The following is an 18,125-nucleotide window of genomic DNA, read 5'->3' as shown; positions in this document are numbered from 1 at the left end:
GGCGATATGGGGAGGGGGAGCGCCCGGGAAAGGCATTAGCTGAAATTACACGCCACCCACGCTTTAATAACAGCATACTGGAGATCGAGAAACCGGGGGGGAGGGTTTAGTCAGGACACTATGCTACATTATATACCACCCAGCGACATGGTGAGGTGGACCTCGATGACTTTTTAGGGGACATAGCAATATGTTGGCTTAGTGATGTCCACAGACAGTTTCTTAGTGCCCCCTCGAACTCGATGAGATCAGAGAGGCCATTATGTCATTGAAGAACGGGAAGGCACCGGGCCGGGATGGCTTGCCTGCTGAGTTCTATAAATGTTATATAGACATTATGGCACTAGTCTTACTCGAAGTGTTTGACGAATCCCTGGAAGTGGGGATCCTCCCCCCCCCCCCAGATGCATGAAGTGGTCATTACATCTTTGCTTAAGCCTGGTAAGTCTCCCACAGTGTGCGACTCTTATAGACTGCTATCACTCATTAATTGTGACACCAAGATATTGGCAAAGGTCTTAGCTACGCGTGTGACACTTCTTATGGACAAGATCATTCTCCCTGACCAGTCCGTGTTCGTCCCAGGTAGGGCCACATCATATAACTTAAGAACCCTCTTTTCTTTGATACAGACAGATGCACCGGATTTTCAGCTTCCAGCTGTTCTCCTAGATGCCTCAAAGGCATTCGACTCTGTGGAGTGGAATTACTTATTCAAGGTTCTTCAAAGGATGAGGTTCCCCAAAATATGTATTTCCTGGGTGCAGCTGTTGTACCATCGACCCTCGGCCAGAGTGCTGATTAATGGTCATTTATCCAATGCTCTCTCCATATCGCTGGACACTCGGCAAGGGTGTCCGCTGCCCCGCTACTTTTTGCTATTGCTGTTGAGCCCTTAGCGTCCAGACTGCGTCAGCTCCACTGCGAAAGGGCGTTTCAGTGTTTTCAGCGTCAGATATTGATTTCCTTATACGCTGATGACGTCACCCTATATGTCAGGGAGACTCAGCTAAATATTAACCCCCTGTTGAGAGAATTCCTGGTATTTGGACAGCTGTCGGGCGTCAATATCAATTGGGGAAAATCGCAATTCTTCCCCCTCACACCTGCAGTGCTCCATTTTTCTCTGGACTTTCCCTTAGAATGGTGTGCTTCCGACCTTAGGTATTTGGGTATTCAGGTATCTCGAGATAGGGAGGAAACACTCAGATTAAACTATAGCACAGTGTTCATGAGACTGACGGCGAATGTAACACGCTGGATCTCACTACCTCTGTCCTTGGCTGGGCTTGCCTCCCTGATAAAGATGGTAGTTCTCCCCCAGTTCTTGTACTTATTCCTTAACGTTCCTTATTATCCTGGTGCTTTTTTCTTTAAGACTTCGCGCACGGAGTTAATACGCCTATTGTGGGGTGGTAAGCAACCACTTCTTAAATGGGAGGTCCTTGCGCAACCCTATGTTAGAGGGGGTTTTGATGTCCCTGACTTTGAAGCCTACTATATTAGTGCGCAGGCTCACTATACATACCACTGGATGGTACCCACTCCATATATGCAGCAGCTAGCTGTTGAGGATTGGATGGCGCACCCTCTCCCGCCGAGCGGTCTTATACACGGACCTGCAAATCTTATAGAGACGCCATTCATGACCGTAACTTGTACGGTGGATACCTGGAAGCGCATGGCGCGTATGCTAAACTCCCAACTATTACATTCACCGCGAATTCCACTCACATATCATCCTCAAATGATACTTCTTCGAGAAGCGGGTTTCCGAGCTTTATGTAGGCGTCTACATGTCACCACTTGGGGGGATCTGTTCTATGAGGGGCAGTTTCGCACTCTGGACCACTGTTTCAGGGCATGCGACCCACGCCTATAGAGGTCTTTCTATATACGCGACTACGGCAAGGAATGAGGGTGGTGCTTCCTGACTTTCCCCATGAACTGGAAACTTTTGCTCCCCTGCATTTCTTTCTTAGCTCTTTGGATGGGAAGCACTTGGTATCGGGAATGTATATAGGGGTTTATAGGGGTGTCCTGCTCATGCAGGGGCGCCCTCACACTTATAACCAAGCATCCTGCCCTCAGGACTGAAGGGCCTACCATATGGGTGACTTATAGGTTTTAAGGGCAGTGACTTCAGATATAAGGAAAATTATATCTGTTGTGAGCGGTGCTAGCACCAACTCACACAGGCTGCAATGGCAGGCCTGTAGTCAGAGATTATATGGGCTCCCATAGGTGCATAATACATGCTGCAGTCCATTGGAGACCCCTGGTGTACCTATGGCTTGGGTATCTCAGTACCATATACTAGGGACTTACAAGGGTACACCAGTACCCAATTGTGAATGTACCAAAGAACTTACCCAAGCCAATTTAGGAGAGAGAGCACAGTTGCTGGGGTTCTGATTAGCAGGATCCCAGCAGAATACAGTCAAAAACACACTGACTCCAGGCAACAGATGGGTGTAAACATGAAAACAGATTGTACTTTACTACAACTGGAATCTCTCCCGCGGCTGTGGGAGGGGAGGCTGGGTTCGCTGGAGGATGAAGATGGGCGAAACGGCCAGATGGCCCCCGGTGAGTTAGCTATGTACTCCAAGATACAATGGATCCAACTCCCACTATCTTCTCACTACATATTTTACAGCACAACGTTCATGGAAGGCAGTGATGCTGTCTGAACCAACTTGTTTACTGTGTCCCTAAAAAGGTGCATACATTTACCATATAGTATTGACCTGCCCCCAAATACTTGGATTCTGGAAGGTAGGACGCTGTCCTGGATTTAGAGCATGACAGTGGTTTTATCTCCGAAGATGGAATTGCTTAGCATTTTGGATCTGGGTGGCCCCCATGGTGAGCAGATAATGGTGGGAGTAGCCACAATGGTGGCCAAGAACTACATTGCTCGTAGGTGGAGATCCTCTCACCACCCCACACACCTCCACCCCCCTTCTAACTGACTGGCCAATGGAAGTGGACTGGTGGGCCTAGATGGAAAAGTCAATATACTTTGCCCGGGGCTGCCCACAGAAGCATGTCAAAATTTGGGGTTAATGGTAGTCCTTTTACGGTCTGAATTCTGGTGACTGACAGGGGCGTGTTTGAGGGGTGTGGGAATGGTGCATGCATGCTATCTTGGTTACCAAGAAAACAATAAAATTGGTTTATCACAAAAAAATTATAATTTTTCTGCAATAGGACTAAGGGCCTGATTACAAGTTTGGGGGTCCATCGGGCCGTAGAACCCATGGTGGAGGTGCAGTGGTGGTCCCTGGAAGTCTTGTAGTTGTCTGGGGAAGCAATATGCTTGGAGGTGCCGCTGTGGTACCACCAAGCACATTACGAGTTTCCTCACCCCCAGCCTTTTCATGGCGGTGGGCCCTCCCCATGAAAAGGCAGGCGGAGGGGAAAAAGAGGTGGCGCTCAAGGCCCCCTGTGGACGGTGATGCATGCATGGGGGGGGCACATGTTGTGCCCCCCCCCATGCATGCACCCCTTTCCTGCACGGTGTGGACTGCACAGTTTATGCCGTACTGAAAGGCCTTTAGGTGCTCCCATTGTGGTGCCTTTTCAATTGGCACTGCAGTGGGACTGCCACGCTGCGCGCCTGCCAGACAGCGAGGAATCGTGTAATCGGGTGGGCAGTGGTGATCAACTGTGGCTTTCTGGGAGTGGGGTGGCGGCCCGCTCCCAGACCGCCAATGTCGTAATCAGGCTCTCAGTGTTCAAAATGATAACAGGGGGATGGTCCTTGCCAGGAGCCCCAGAGAGGAATACACTTCATTTCAGCAGCTCACCATTCCATTTCTTCATTGCCCATTTATCAGGCATCTCGGTCTTTGTTTCTTTGTTGTTCACTGCTGGTTTCTCAGTAGCGATTTCCGCATTTACTTCTATACTTTTTTTTTTTCAAAACACTTTTTATTAGTCTGCACAAATATAAATGCAAAGCCCCGGTCACCGGGTTCTGTTGCATACATCAATGAAACTTCTATACTTATAGTGTGGGAGGAGTAGGATGTATTTGATTCAAGTTGAAATAGCTGTCCATACTTGGACCGGATTCCACTAAACCTTACCTGGGGTATGTACCATTGCTGCCTTGTACTGCACATATTACTCTGCTTGAGCCATCAGGATCGACAGCCTCCTCTGAGTTTCCCTCTTTAACCATGAACTTGGGGGAGATTTCTAATGGTGCTTCTTTAATATCCAATAATTTTCCTCAGTGATTGTTACCTTCTGTGCTATTCAATGGAACGTTCATCATATGACACTTGTGAAAATGGAAGATATTCCCATTTTATCTTTTGTGGCCATTAGAGCACTTTTTACTGTGTCATTCTTCTAGTGATCATCAAATAAACTGATTAAGAAAGGTTCTCCTTTTGTTAAAATTGTGTTTTATGAGTAGAAAAATTAGGTCCATAAAGTAAGCAACCCTCTTACTTTGACTTCTGTTTTATGTTTGCCTCTGTGATTGCTGAATACGATAATCGCCTATCCTGGTGGGTCATGTCCCACTGAATCAATAAAGCTAGACCGATATCCTGGAACTTAAATGCGCACTAGAGGCAGAACTCTTGTTCCATACACAGTGCTTAATTTGTTAAAGAATAAGTGCGGCCCCCAAAGTTTCATTCCGAAACCTATGGCTATGCTGCCCTCGACGGCTGGGGTACCAAATACCTAAACAGTCTAGTCACGATTCCACCTCCTTACTCTTTCATACACCACCATACACCCCGACTCTTTATCTCACTTTTGCAAATTCTTTTTCATTCCTGCTTTCCCGTTGGCACTGTTTTTTCTTCCTCTTTCATGTATTTCTCTCTCTCTCTCTCTTGCTCTGGTTCAAATTTTGTTGAAGAAAAATTAGTACAGTTCCCCAAATATTGGTGTATGTGGGTCCCACCTGGAACCACTCACTCAAATTCACCACATGATTGAAATGTTAACCAGAAACTTACCTTTTGTCAGCTCTCCCACCGCAGGTCCAGGCACACCAGGGGTGTCCTGACTTTGTTCTTTTAGACCTTTGTTGAAGATAAACAATTCGCTTTGTTTCCTGATCTTACAACACCAGATGTGTCTACCATGCGACCTGAACAGTCTTTGAATACAATCATCATAAGATTGTAAACTGCGCTTATTGTCTCTTTTCTTTAGTGATCAGAAAAAGTACTTTCAGAAAAGTAATGTCATGTTGAAGATAATAGCTATGCTTCATTTCTAATATTGAATTTTTGGGAAATGGGGGCCCACAAAATGGCTCTGATCGTCTCCTGCTACACAACTCAAACGTATCTATTAATAAGTAAAAACATTTGTCACAAATAAACACACTGAATTGTTATTAAAGTTACATATTAAAACCAGTGATTCTTAAAAAAGTAAATGTTAGGGTGAATCGGAATTTGCCTAGCATCGTAACGGTAAGTTTCAATTCTGTTAAGGACACGGAGGTGAGGATTATGCTTTTTTTTCTCCGCTTTAATCAATATATAAAACTCGCAGCAGCCAGAAAAGCAATATTAATGTTTTTGTTTGACAATATAGGAGAAAAAAATCTTTAAACCAAGAAAAACAACCAGAGTCTGAATGCAGACTACAATACCCATAAGTCCAGAGGAGGCATTATACAATAAGTCCTTCCACAGTGTTCATCAAGTATAGATAGGTCCTCCATCTTGTTTGTCCCTCCTTTTTCTCCACGCGAGTCACGACACTTGTCTATTGATCCTGTTTGGTACCGTTGTTCCCTAAAACAAATAGAGACAACGTAAGGTTTCTCAAGAATACATCTTCTGAAACCAAACTCAAAGCATCCGATTGTAAAACAACTATGAGCCCACGTCTGACCAATGATAGAAACAGCAAGAAGATTGAAAAACTTTGTTTCTTACACATATACGGGTGGGTTCGCTCTACATCATGCTCTGGGACGGATAGGCTAGGCTTAAGGAAGAACGAACTGAATCTATGACAAATCCGAGGAAGACTAGACTTTGAGCCGGGTGAGGACTAACTTGTCCTCGTTGATGATGAAGCCCAACCCCTGTAAGAGAGACACCGTCTGCTGTAACTGATTGGCCAACTTCCTGGGACACTGCGCCATGAGCAGGCTGTCTTCCAGGTAAACAATTATACGGATGCCCTGGCTCCGAAGAAACTCCACCGCAGGATGGAGCAACTTTGTGAAGCACCAGGGTGCCGAAGAAAGTCCGAACGGAAGGGCGGTGAACTCGTAAATCTGACCTTGCCAACAAAATTGTAGGAACCGCCGATGTGGCGGGTGGATTGTAACAACCATGTAAGTATCCTTGAGGTCCAGGCGGACCATCCAATCCGCAGGCAGAAAAACATCCCAGAGGAAGTGAATTCCCTCCATCTTGAAATGGCGGTACACCAACCATCTGTTGAATTCCTTGAGGTTGATTACCAGATCCCCCCCCCCCCCCCCCATCGGCTTTGTCTGCTAAAAAGATGTCGCTGAGGAAACTGTTGGGATGCAGTGCTGAGCGACAAATTTCTCCTTTGCGGAACAGCGCGAATACCTTGTCGTCGGCCAGCTGTGCATTGGCAACGGAAAAAATAATGGGATGAGGGAATCTTTGTTGGCGAGGGACACCGTAAAATTCGATATGGAACTCTCGGATGGTCTGCAAAACCCAAGTGTCTATTGTTATAGCTGCCCAAGCACTCTGGGAGACTGCTAGTCGACCCCCGATATGGAGCTGTGCCGCAGGCAAAACACTTACCATTGGAACCACTGCCACCGGCATTAGGTTTGAAACCTCCACGTCCTCGGACCCACTGTCCTCTGGTGGGGAAAAAACTGTATAGATGGCGTTGGAGTTATACTGCCCCCGCCCGGAGCCTTGTCCCCTTTTCGGATTCTGCTGGCCACCACGGCAGGTCGAGCGGCCCCTGCCACAACCGGCCCCTTGGGAAAAACGTGGATGAAAGACCCTCTTTATACTTGTCTGGGCCTTGTCCAATGAGGTAAACGTTGCAACAAATTTACCCAGTTCCTTAACAAAGGCGTCTCCAACGAGGCTCCCCTGCGCCACCGCCCCTGCTTCCGAAGAGGCCAAGTTGCCCAATTTCGGGTCTAACTTATTCAGCAGGGATCGACGGCGTTCCGTCAAGAGGGCACAATTGGCATTGCCCAGAAAGATGACCGCCCGTTGGGCCCAATTGGATAACACTTCGGGAGATATGACGGAACGTGTTACCTTGGCCTCCTCCGCCATGCCTAATATTTTCGTTAGGGGGCTTATCACATCTAACAACATCCAAGAGCGAATTATACCCTTTCATGGATCTTTCATATATTTGGCCAAAAAAGTGACCATCTTGGAATCTAGCTCTGGGGTGAAGGCCACTTTATTCTCTAACGAGAGTCTTGGACACTGTGCCCTCAAACACCCTCTAGCTTCCTTCTCTAAGGGCTTGCGGAGCCGGCCGGTCACAAACTTAGCCACTTTGTCCCCAGGCGTCCAAGCTGCCGACCGAGGATGAATTATCTCATCTGGGTCCAGCATGCCCGAACTATCCTGCGGTAACACAGTGGAAGTACTGGCCGGACGCCAAGACCGCAAAGACCCCTCATAATCATCTGTATCCCCTGGGGAGTTCCCGTCAGGGGATGGTGAAGCTGGCGCGGGAGACTCAATAGATGCCGGGGCCGGAGGTGGGGCAGGGGGAGGGGCGGGGTAACAGGCCCATGAGCCAGGAAATTGCTCCTCATGAGCACAAATGCATCCTTGTCCACCCCCTGTGCCTCCCCAGTGCCACCCTCTGACCAGCATTTTTTAGAGGGAGGGGGACCCTCCCCAGGGGATGCGTTTTGAGCTGGAGCTGGGGGCACTAAATGGGCTTGCTCAAACTTGGCGCATTCCTGAACTATGCGGTTGGAAAGGCGCTGCTCCATGGGTCCTATGACCTCATTGACGCACCACTAAATGGAGTTATCGACTGCATCAAAAAAATTATAATTGTAGGGGAGGTAGTCCTGGACCTCCTCCTCTTCATATACATCTCCAATGGTGACGAACTGTAGTGTGTATTCCTACTGCCCGGCTCAATGTAGGACAGGAGGAGAAACTCCGTAATTGCAAAGGTGGGAGCTTTCCCTTTAGTAGAAGCCTGGGGAACCCAGAGGCAATTTCGGCAGGCCTGAGGGCTCCAAATAGTTTACACGCGGTTTGAAACCGCTATCAAGACTGCATCCTGCTCAGACGCGCACAGCCCTCAGGGAAGCTGACCGGTCCTAATGCGTCGCAAACAATACCAAAGTGCAAAAACTGTCCGAGGCGATTTTTGCGGCTGAGCCTCACTATGGACCCCCGTTGGGGTGTAAAGGATTGAGCGATGGGGAATACAGACCCTGCAGGGCGTTCAGGTGTGGCAGCGGGGGACAAGGCTCTCGAACGTAGCAGCTCACTCAACGCAGCTCCTCACCTCATGAGACTGTGTCGTGGGAGCAGCGAGACGTAAGAGACCCCCTAACATGCTCAAAAGGCACCTCATAAAATTGGAGGCAGCCGCCTAAGGAGCAGAAAAGCTCCAGCGGCTGCAGGGAATCTGCAAGCTCAGAAACAGCTTGAAAATGGCAACACAAGCCCCCGGCACTCTCCGTAATGAACAAGTGCCCAGGAAGGACAAATACCATTAAATAAAGAATACACAATTCAAGAACAGGAAAAACGACTTAACTGGCTGCGAAGCAGCGTAGAAAGAGGAGCGACAAACAAGATGGAGTACCTTTCTCTACTTGATGGACACTGTGGAAGGACTTATTGTATAATACCTCCTCTGGACTAATGGGAATTGTAGTCTGCGTTCAGACTTTGGTTGTTTTTCTTGGTTTAAAGATTTTTTTCTCCTATATTGTCGGAACAAAAAGATTAATATTGCTTTTCTGGCTGCTGTGAGTTTTATATATTGATTAAAGCGGAGAAAGAAAAGCATAATCGGAGCCTCCGGCTCTGTCATAGAATTCCAAACTTAAGTTGGTGGGTTGCCTTCAGTCATGATGTCACACTTTAAAAGTTCTGTCATTGAATGCCAAGGTGTCCATTGAATCAGGCAGATGTTTAGATATGTACATGCTGAATGCTGTTTTGGTGTTAAGTCATTCATTATACAATGGATGTATACCATGCAATACATTAAAAAAAATCTGATCTTTGTGTGTGAAGTCACCGGAAATGTATGGGTGCTTTGCACCTGTACATTTAAATAACAACATTTTTCAAAGCTTAAACATATTTACTCTGAATATAATTTTTATACGCTTTATTATTATGTTGTTGATATTTTTGTGAGAGACTGTGAGTAGGGAACACTGTAACTAGTTGTAGTTAACGGCTGTGCATTTTGTTTCTACAGAAGCAAAGACTGAGCAGCAACTTTCAAGAATACATAATAATGTGAAAAGACTTCAGCGCCAACTGAAAGACGTAAAGCCTACCCCTGAATGTAAGTCCATGTATGCTGTCATTGATTTTCTAAATTGAATGTTATACTTATGAAGAAAGTCAAACACTAGCAATTTATATGTGACTGAAAGCACAACCAAGAGTTTGCTTAACACAAGAAATACAAACTGCGCTACTATGCTGCACTCCTATTTGTGTAAATTCTAACATCACCACTTTAACAATACCATAATCTGCACTGTCCTCACGCTATTCAGGCTACTGTTTTTTACTTTCACTAAGAATAGTTCCGAGGTGACCGCTCTTTCGGTCGTCACAGCTAAAATGTGGAATGCCCCTTCACAGGTGGTCCATGCGTGATCATTTAGCCTACAGAAAAGATTTGTAAACATGGTTATTCACGGTTTGATCTTGTCTATGCTGGTATTTGTTCATCTGTCTATTTAGCGCTACAATACAGTTTGATAATGCAATGCTCCAGTTCAGGTATTCCCTGGTACACCCTCTGCCCCTTCCACACCACCTACAATAAACACCAGGGCAGCTCCCTATACCCTGCACCAGCTCACCTTTCTCTACACCACCATGTACAGTGAATACTGGGGGCAAGGGGACTTGTCTGCTGCCTCAATCTTCACACAGAACATTGGTGGCTGGTAGGCCCCTGGCACAGACTGCTCTCTCTGAAAGAGACACGTTAGTGATAGATTCCTTACCTTAGAACATCCCCAGGCGCCAGACTGGATCCGGAAATTTTTGCGTAGCAATACCCCTGCGCGTCGGTAGGCGTCGTCCGCGGCTCCGCATCCGTCGTCGGCGTCGTTAGCGCCGGAATGACGTTGGAGTACTTAGACGCCGCCCATGCGCGCTGACGTCAGTTCTCTTTTTTCTACGCCAGCTAGCGCATATCCGGAGAAGCTTTACCCCTAGTCATTTTTTGACTAAACTTTTTGATCTTTTTGATCATTTCTCTACTCGAGTCTTAGACTCTAACGGTGCCGGTAGGGATGCCCGGGTTCAAACCCTGCTCGAAGTGCGACCGACTGATGTCGGTTACCGACCCCCATCGCCGGGTCCCGAAGTGTTTAGGCCTCGACCACGACGACCGCACCTGCTCCGACTGCCGGGCCCTGACGTCTAAAGCTAGGCGGGAGCGGTCCCGCAAGCGACTCGAGCTCCGGCAGTCGGCCCGCACCGTTCCAGGTCCCGGTCCCACGGGAGATCGAGGGACCGGTCGCAGGGTCGGAGTCATCGCAGCTCCGGGAGTGGACATCGGTCGTCAGGATCCAAGTCCTCAGGTAAGAGGCATGAGAGGTCGGAGAGACGTCATAGTTCCTCTGACCCACCCCGACGCTCGCACAATGCGGCCGGGGGTTCGGGTGACCCCACCCACGCGGCTCCGACGGAGTCGCAAGCGTCGCCGCCTGCCCCACACCTTCAGGTCCCTGCACACGGCGCGTCGCCGGAGGAGATCGAGCGTTACCTCATGGCCATGAGGTCCTTCCCTCCTCAGTCGGGTTCCGCGGCGGCTCCGGGCCGGCGCCACAGGACCTTCACGGGATCCGGTGTGGGCGGGATACCACGGACTCACTGGGCAGAGCGATGGCAACGACAGTGGCGGTTTGACGCCACGCCTGGTTGAGGTCCAGCAACTTTTCGGCCGATGTCCAGGCCACACTTCTGGACTTGCCGTTCGATGCCGTCGCCTCTTTGGCGACAAGGCAGACCATGCGCTTGAGCGTTTTAAGGACTCCAGGGCTACGGCCAAGTCTTTGGGCCTCTCGGCCACACGCCAGCAATCTGGTGCCTTTCGCTCCTTTTGTGGCCACGGAAGGGGCAACCCCACACGTGCTGCCAGCCACGCATCGCAGAATGTTCAACAGCGCGGTGGCGGCCGTGGAAACCGCCGTGGTGGCGGTCGGGGACAACGGTGAGGCCAGTCCACACCTTCCTCCGCAGCACCTGCCTCAAAACCTTCCTAGTCAGAATTTTCAGGCCCATGTGATGCCAGTGGGGGGCAGGGTTCGCCATCACCTCTCCCACTGGCGCACTGTCACATCAGACAGGTGGGTGCTGCAGATCGTCCGAAGGGGCTACTCCCTCCCCTTCGAGGCGACCCCTCCAGCCATGCCACCGCAATTCCACCGCGTGTCCGGGGATCACTTGCAACTTCTGCAAGAGGAAGTCACGGTCCTCTAGGACAAGGGGGCCATCGAGCGCGTTCCTGAGCCATAAGTAGGGTGTGGTTGTTGCTCCCACTACTTTCTGGTACCCAACAAGGGCAAAGGGGGCCTACACCCTATCTTGGACCTACGGAACGTCAACAGCTTCCTCCGGAAGGAGAAGTTCAAGATGCTGACTTTGGCTTAGGTCTTAGCTGCCCTGGACCCTGGAGACTGACTGGTAGCGTTGGACTTGCAGGACGCTTATTTTCACATCCCCGTCCTGCCGGCCCACCGGCACTACCTGCGGTTCACGGTAGGCCACGAGCACTTTCAGTTTACCGTGCTCCCCTTCGGCCTTACCAGCGCCCCACGGGTGTTCACGAAGGTGATGGCGGTGGTCGCAGCTCATCTGCGCAGGTTAGGGGTGTCAGTCTTCCCCTACCTCGACGACTGGTTGTTGAAGGCGGGCTCGCCCCAGACAATCGTCAGCCACCTCCAGACTACGGCCGACCTCCTGCACTTGCTGGGGTTCTCCATCAACGTGCCGAAGTCGCACCCGTGTCCCTCTCAGAAGCTCCTCTTCATCGGAGTGGTTCTAGACTCGGCGCAGTTTCGGGTTTATCCTCCCGAACAGCGGGTTCGGGATATTCAGGCTCTGATTCTGATCTTTCAGCCTTTATCCCGAGTCTCGGTCAGGTTGACGCTACGGCTTCTGGGGCTGATGGCCTCCTGCATCCTTCTGGTGCATCAGGCCCGGTGGCGGATGCGGGCTCTGCAGTGGGACCTGAAGTTTCAGTGGGTCCAGCATCAGGCCAACTTGTCCGATCAGGTCTTGATCTCGGAGGGCACTGCAAGACAGTTGCAGTGGTGGCTCACGGAGCGCGATTGGGTCAGTGGCAGATCCCTCTCCCTACCCCACCCGGAGCACGTGGTTGTGACGGACAAGTCCCTCCAGGGCTGGGGAGGCCACATGGGAGAGGCGGAGATCAGAGGCCTCTGGTCTCCGGCGGAGTCCCGGCTCCATATCAACCTTTTGGAGCTGCGGGCGATCCGACTAGCACTGAAGGCATTCCTCCCCTCTGTCCGGGGGAGTGTAGTGCAGGTGTTCAGACAACACCACCGCCATGTGGTACTGCAACAAACAGGGCGGGTGGGGTCATGGACCCTATGCCAGGAGGTGCTCCGCCTGTGACAGTGGCTGGAACATCAGGGCGTGACCTTGGTGGTTCAACACCGGGCAGGTTCTCTGAATGCCAGGGCGAACTTTGTACTGGGGTGAATGTAAGACATTATTCTGCATTCTGTCCATCAACTGTGTTTTTTGCAATTTTCACCCCGAGTGGGCTGGGTATGCTCCACAGGCTCTCCACATTCTGTCCATCAACTGTGTTTTTTGCAATTTTCACCCCGAGTGGGCTGGGTATGTCCCAGGCTCTCCACATCACTGGAGTCAAGCTATCCAGGCTGAAGAAGGCTGATAGCCAGAAACCGGTCCTTGGATGCTTGATTCCAGTCTAGGAAAGACATGGCTTGGTAGTTCGGGCTGGACTGTTCCCATGAGGCACAGGGTCAAGGCTGATTTGCATATAGCCAGTGTCTGACCTAGGGTGGTGTGGAGTGCAAAAAAACGATGGATTTAGGCCCAGATCTTTGTTCTGGGGTGAATGTAAGACATTGTTCTGCATTCTGTCCATCAACTGTGTTTTTTGCAATGTTCACCCCGAGTGGGCTGGGTATGCTCAGACATGAGTCCCAGGCTCTCCACATCACTGGAGTCAAGCTATCCAGGCTGAAGAAGGCTGATAGCCAGAAACTGGTCCTTGGATGCTTGATTCCGGTCTAGGAAAGACATGGCTTGGTAGTTCGGGCTGGACTGTTCCCATGAGGCACAGGGTCAAGGCTGATTTGCATATAGCCAGTGTCTGACCTATGGTGGTGTGGAGTGCAAAAAAACGATGGATTTAGGCCTAGATCTTTGTACTGGGGTGAATGTAAGACATTGTTCTGCATTCTGTCCATCAACTGTGTTTTTTGCTACTGCAAAGAACAACTTTGTTGCTGCCCAATCCTAAAATCCAAGATGGGAAAACCTTTGTGCCTCATGCGAAGCTCGTGTGACCGCCCAGAGGTGTGGCCAAGGAATGAACAGTCCCATTCACTATGTCCACTGAAAACCAGTTATAGGGGTAGCTTTCCTCCCACTGGGGTTGTAACCAGCCTGAACAAAGGCTTTTTCTTCTTTAGGTCACTCCTTACACTAAACTATGAATATACAGGCCTCTCCTCTATCCATTTCAAGTTAATACAGTTCCTGGCTCCGCTCCAGCTCTCCATCTTGGGCTGACAGAGATCAAATGTAACTATCCTGTCACCAGGCAAAAGCCATTGTTCTGCTCTGGGTGCAGTTTCCATACCACATTAAGGCAAAAACTTTCTCTGCAGCTGCTAGCAGGCTAATGATAATTAGCTTCCCGGAGCTTCAGGCAAGGGAAAAGTAAGTTTCCAAAAGTAACTTTTCCTGGAGCACTTTTTACCAATGAATTGGACTTTTAATAAATATGAAAAATAGTCCTTGGGTGACTATCTTAGCTGTTTCTTGCCACAGGTGACTGATTAGTTTGTATTTGGAATCTTTTAGGATCCAGCTACAGCCCTGCCAGTGAAAATAGTGTTTGGGGACTAGTTACTGGTGGAACATGCCATCTTTAATTTCACATGTGTTCCAATTTTAAATATGAAGCACCCTACCTTGTGGGTAACAAAATGCACTTCTGCCTCACCAATTCATATTTAAAAAACAGGATTTCCTGCCTCTCAAAAAGTATTATTTTGACAGCCCGTTTTTTAGGCTTCTGCCGTTAGGCTGCTCATAGTACAAGCCAGCCCTGTAGATGGCACCACAGGTGTTGCAGCCCACAGGTGGCATGTAACTTACAGGTCCTGGGTGTATTTCCTACACTATATTCCAGGGGCTTATAGGCAAGTTAAATATGCCAATCAGGGTAAGCAATTTAAACATGTCTAAAGATGGAATCCAGGCGTTTTAGTTCCGTTAGCAAGATTAAAGTGAACAGCGTTAAAAAAACTGCAAAAATAGGGTTGTGAAAAAGTAGATTTACTTCAGCTTTGGGTGTCTTTGTTTCCAAAGTCACACGTAATGCTCTGTTGTTACATACATGAGAGACTATAAATTCAATAGCACAATATCCAGTAAATATGCACACACCCAGCAACTTTTTCAAAGCAAATGTTGTGTATCTGATAATTGAGCGTGCCCATTTCTGCAAGTGATAATTGCTGTTAAATGGCTTCTTATTTATTTATAGTTAAGCTCTAAGGAAGTGTGTGGAATTTCTCTGTAGAGAAATTAATACCTTTAACACCGTTTGTGTGTGTCCTGTTTAACCCGCTGGTAATCTAATCCCTGCAAAAATCGGGCCAGAATCTTCGATGCCCACACCATTATAGTCTGTCACTCTATGTCTTTACTTTTTCTGTTATTCACGTACACTGAACCAGTGCCGAAGTACAGAGATGGTGAGAAGCATGGACCGACATTTACTTGAGGTGGCTCACTTACAGCTGTGAGCTAGGGCTAGGAGTACGTGAACTGGAAGAGGAGCTGTTAGATTTCCAGCAGCAGGATTGGCCCACTCACTGCTACGACTAGTGATGAGACTACGGGGATAGGGAGAGAGTAGATAGACAGTGAGAATTTGGATTAGTTTACTGACAGCATTTCTAGTGAGCCACACCTGGTTGTTCCTGTCTTCAAGCTTCTCTCATGCTTCTGTATGTCAATCCAGTGGCAGTTCGATTTTTCATCACACTGAAAATGTTGGCAAATAATGTGTTGTGTTCCTTGTCTTTCCTTGCCCTCCCTCCCCTTGCTTTCTCCCCTCTTCCACGCGTGCTCCTTCCCCTGCGAACGCCGGTGATGTCACCAGCAGGAATGTTGATAGCTCGGTGTTCTACTCTGACAGTTTACAATACAGTTTCAGCTGACAGTTATTCAGTTCCTGATTGCTTCTCTTACTGAGCACTCCTGCTTATGGTGTGTTGTCTTAATAACTATAATAAATAACTACTCTAATTAACTGGTTCCGGACCATTACTCTACATTTATGGCGACGAGGTACATGGACAACACACCGAAGAACCCACAAGGATAATTAAAGGAAATAAAATAGGAAATTATTTCCAAGAAAAAGAGAATAAGCAGACCTTCGCTGAAAAAAAGATTGTGGAGAAGGAGGAAATCATCGGAACACATCATATACAAGAAAAGGAAATATCCAAAGGCAAGTCGTGTGTATGTGGAGATGATCGTGAAATACTAATAAGAAGAATGAAGGCTATGCGGAAGTGTAATGAAGAAGCGTAATCAGGAGTTAAAGCTAACCAAAGACTGGAGATATTACGAGTGAGCTAATCGGTTTTATGTGACTCACTGCCATTGCGGAGAAATCTCCTGACGAGCACATCATGACGAGTGTGAGCGTTCACCAGAGGAAGGTCGTGCGAGTGCAGAGACGCTTTATGAGGAAGTTGAAGAATCTCACTGGATCGGAGGAGCTGCGTAGAGGCTGGGCAGTCCGCGGCGAGTTTTTACATGAGGAAGTGTATGTTTATGGAGTGGAGACCTGGTTGGGGATCTCTGTAACATCACTAAGAAATCTCCTCAGGAGTAAGGCACATTCACAACGGAGCGTATATGACGTCAGATGCTGGCGATGCCATTTTGGTGGTTAAATGTTGACATTCTAGGTTATTTTGTCACGCACAGGAAGCGTGCGTGCTGCCATTTTGAGAAAGGTAAACAAACACTTGAAACTACCGATAAGCACATCGGAGTGGAGCAGGAATTATTTCGAGCACACTGGAAACTTGGCAGGAGGAACAAGTGATGAATAAAGAAAGGCAGGAGAAATGTTAGCGTTCTGAGACACAAACAGGTAAGAAGTGTGATTGAGAAACCCAAGCATAATTTTTGGGAACATAAATACTTTAGGTACTTTTACTTTACCACTGTTAATGGGATATTATTGCACCCGAGGAGTGAATAATAAATTGAGTGGACAGCAATTCACTATGGCTTCAGGGAATATTTACAATTTGCAGCCCCCTGAAGCATTTTTAAAGGGGGCAAGAGTACCACCAGTTAAATGGGAAGAATGGAAGGAGTACTTTTGTAACTACATTTGTACATTTGATAAAGAAGATGAACCACTTAAACCAGAGGAAAAGAAAAACATATTATTACACGATTTGGGAGCAGGAGGATTAAAAGTGTCCAACCATATCACGAAAAAAGTGAGAGAAGAGGGAGAAAGAAATGTTTTTAATGAAGCCATGGAGGACTTTGATGGTTATTATAAACCCACTGTCTGTGTTGTTGTACATAGATACAAATTTTACAGGAGGAAACAGGGTAAGGAGGAAAGTATAGAAGACTATGTGTCAGCTTTAAAGAACTTAGCACTCTCATTCAAATTTGAAAAACATGCATGATGAGCTCATTAGGGATCAAATAGTAATGTGTGCTGCTAACTCAAACATACAGGACGCATTATGGGCAAAGGGAGAGAAACCACTTCAACAAGTCATTGATATTGTTAAGAAGGCAGAATTGACTGGCCGGTGTGCTAAAGAGGTTATCGAAGAGAATAAAAGTAAAACTGAAGAAGCTAATGTAGTAGCAAAAATAAGCGAAGCTAAGAATAAGGTTATGGCTTATAAGAACAAAGAAAAGGAAGGACAAAGATTCAATGGTAAAGTGAAAACGTATGAAAAATTAAAATGCTATCGCTGTGGTAGCAATATGTATTTGGCAAACGACTGGAAATGTCCAGCTAGGAATAACAAATGTACTCAGTGTGGACTTATAGGTCATTTTCAAAAAGCTTGTAAAAGGAAAGGTAAAGCCAATGTAAAATATGTAGAGGATGAGGAAGAGGAAGAGCAAAACTCCTCGGATGACTCTGACTACTACTTGTGTGTGCTAAATGTGACTGAAGAAACAGGAAGTAAGGAAGAAGAGAAATGCAAAAAAAGAAACCTGTGTGTAAAGTAGAAATAGGGGGTGTTAATATTGAGATAACTGCAGACTCTGGTTCACCCTGCACCATAATCAACCGTGAGGTATGGAGAGATAAATTCATACAGAAATTAGGGAGGCATATGGAAAAACCAGATATCACACTTGAAACATTCATGGGCAACCTATTGAACTGATGGGTTTCAGGGAACTTACTTTTACATTTAAGGAGAGAGAGACCAGCAGCAAGTTGTATGTCGCTGCCACTGGCCCTTCGGTGCTAGGATGGAAAGACCAGGGTAAACTTGGTATTACACTTAACCCGAACAGCTCAGAACCGGTACTAGTCACGCAACAAGACACAATACAGTGTAGTAACTTGGTTGACAGATTTCCTAAAGTATTTAATGGCAAAATAGGAAAGTTGAAGGGTTTTCAACACAAAATTAAACCTAAAGATGA

The 18,125-nt window shown here is 47.6% G+C and overlaps 1 protein-coding gene across 2 annotated transcripts in view; it reads left to right on the top strand.

The window, feature by feature from the left end:
• CCDC112 (coiled-coil domain containing 112) overlaps positions 1-18,125 on the top strand; it is a 233,707-nt gene that overhangs the window by 69,629 nt on the left and 145,953 nt on the right. For both annotated transcript variants that reach the window (XM_086961038.1, XM_086961037.1), the window contains exon 4: positions 9,412-9,501. In XM_086961038.1, coding sequence (XP_086817164.1) covers positions 9,412-9,501 — 90 coding nt within the window. The remainder of the gene's footprint in view (positions 1-9,411; positions 9,502-18,125) is intronic.

Source organism: Lissotriton vulgaris, chromosome 3_1 (assembly GCF_964263255.1).
Source record: "Lissotriton vulgaris chromosome 3_1, aLisVul1.2, whole genome shotgun sequence".
In the NCBI taxonomy this organism is placed as follows: Eukaryota; Metazoa; Chordata; class Amphibia; order Caudata; family Salamandridae; genus Lissotriton; species Lissotriton vulgaris.
Note: the sequence above shows the minus strand (reverse complement) of the source record. Positions and strands in the feature narration are given on the sequence as shown.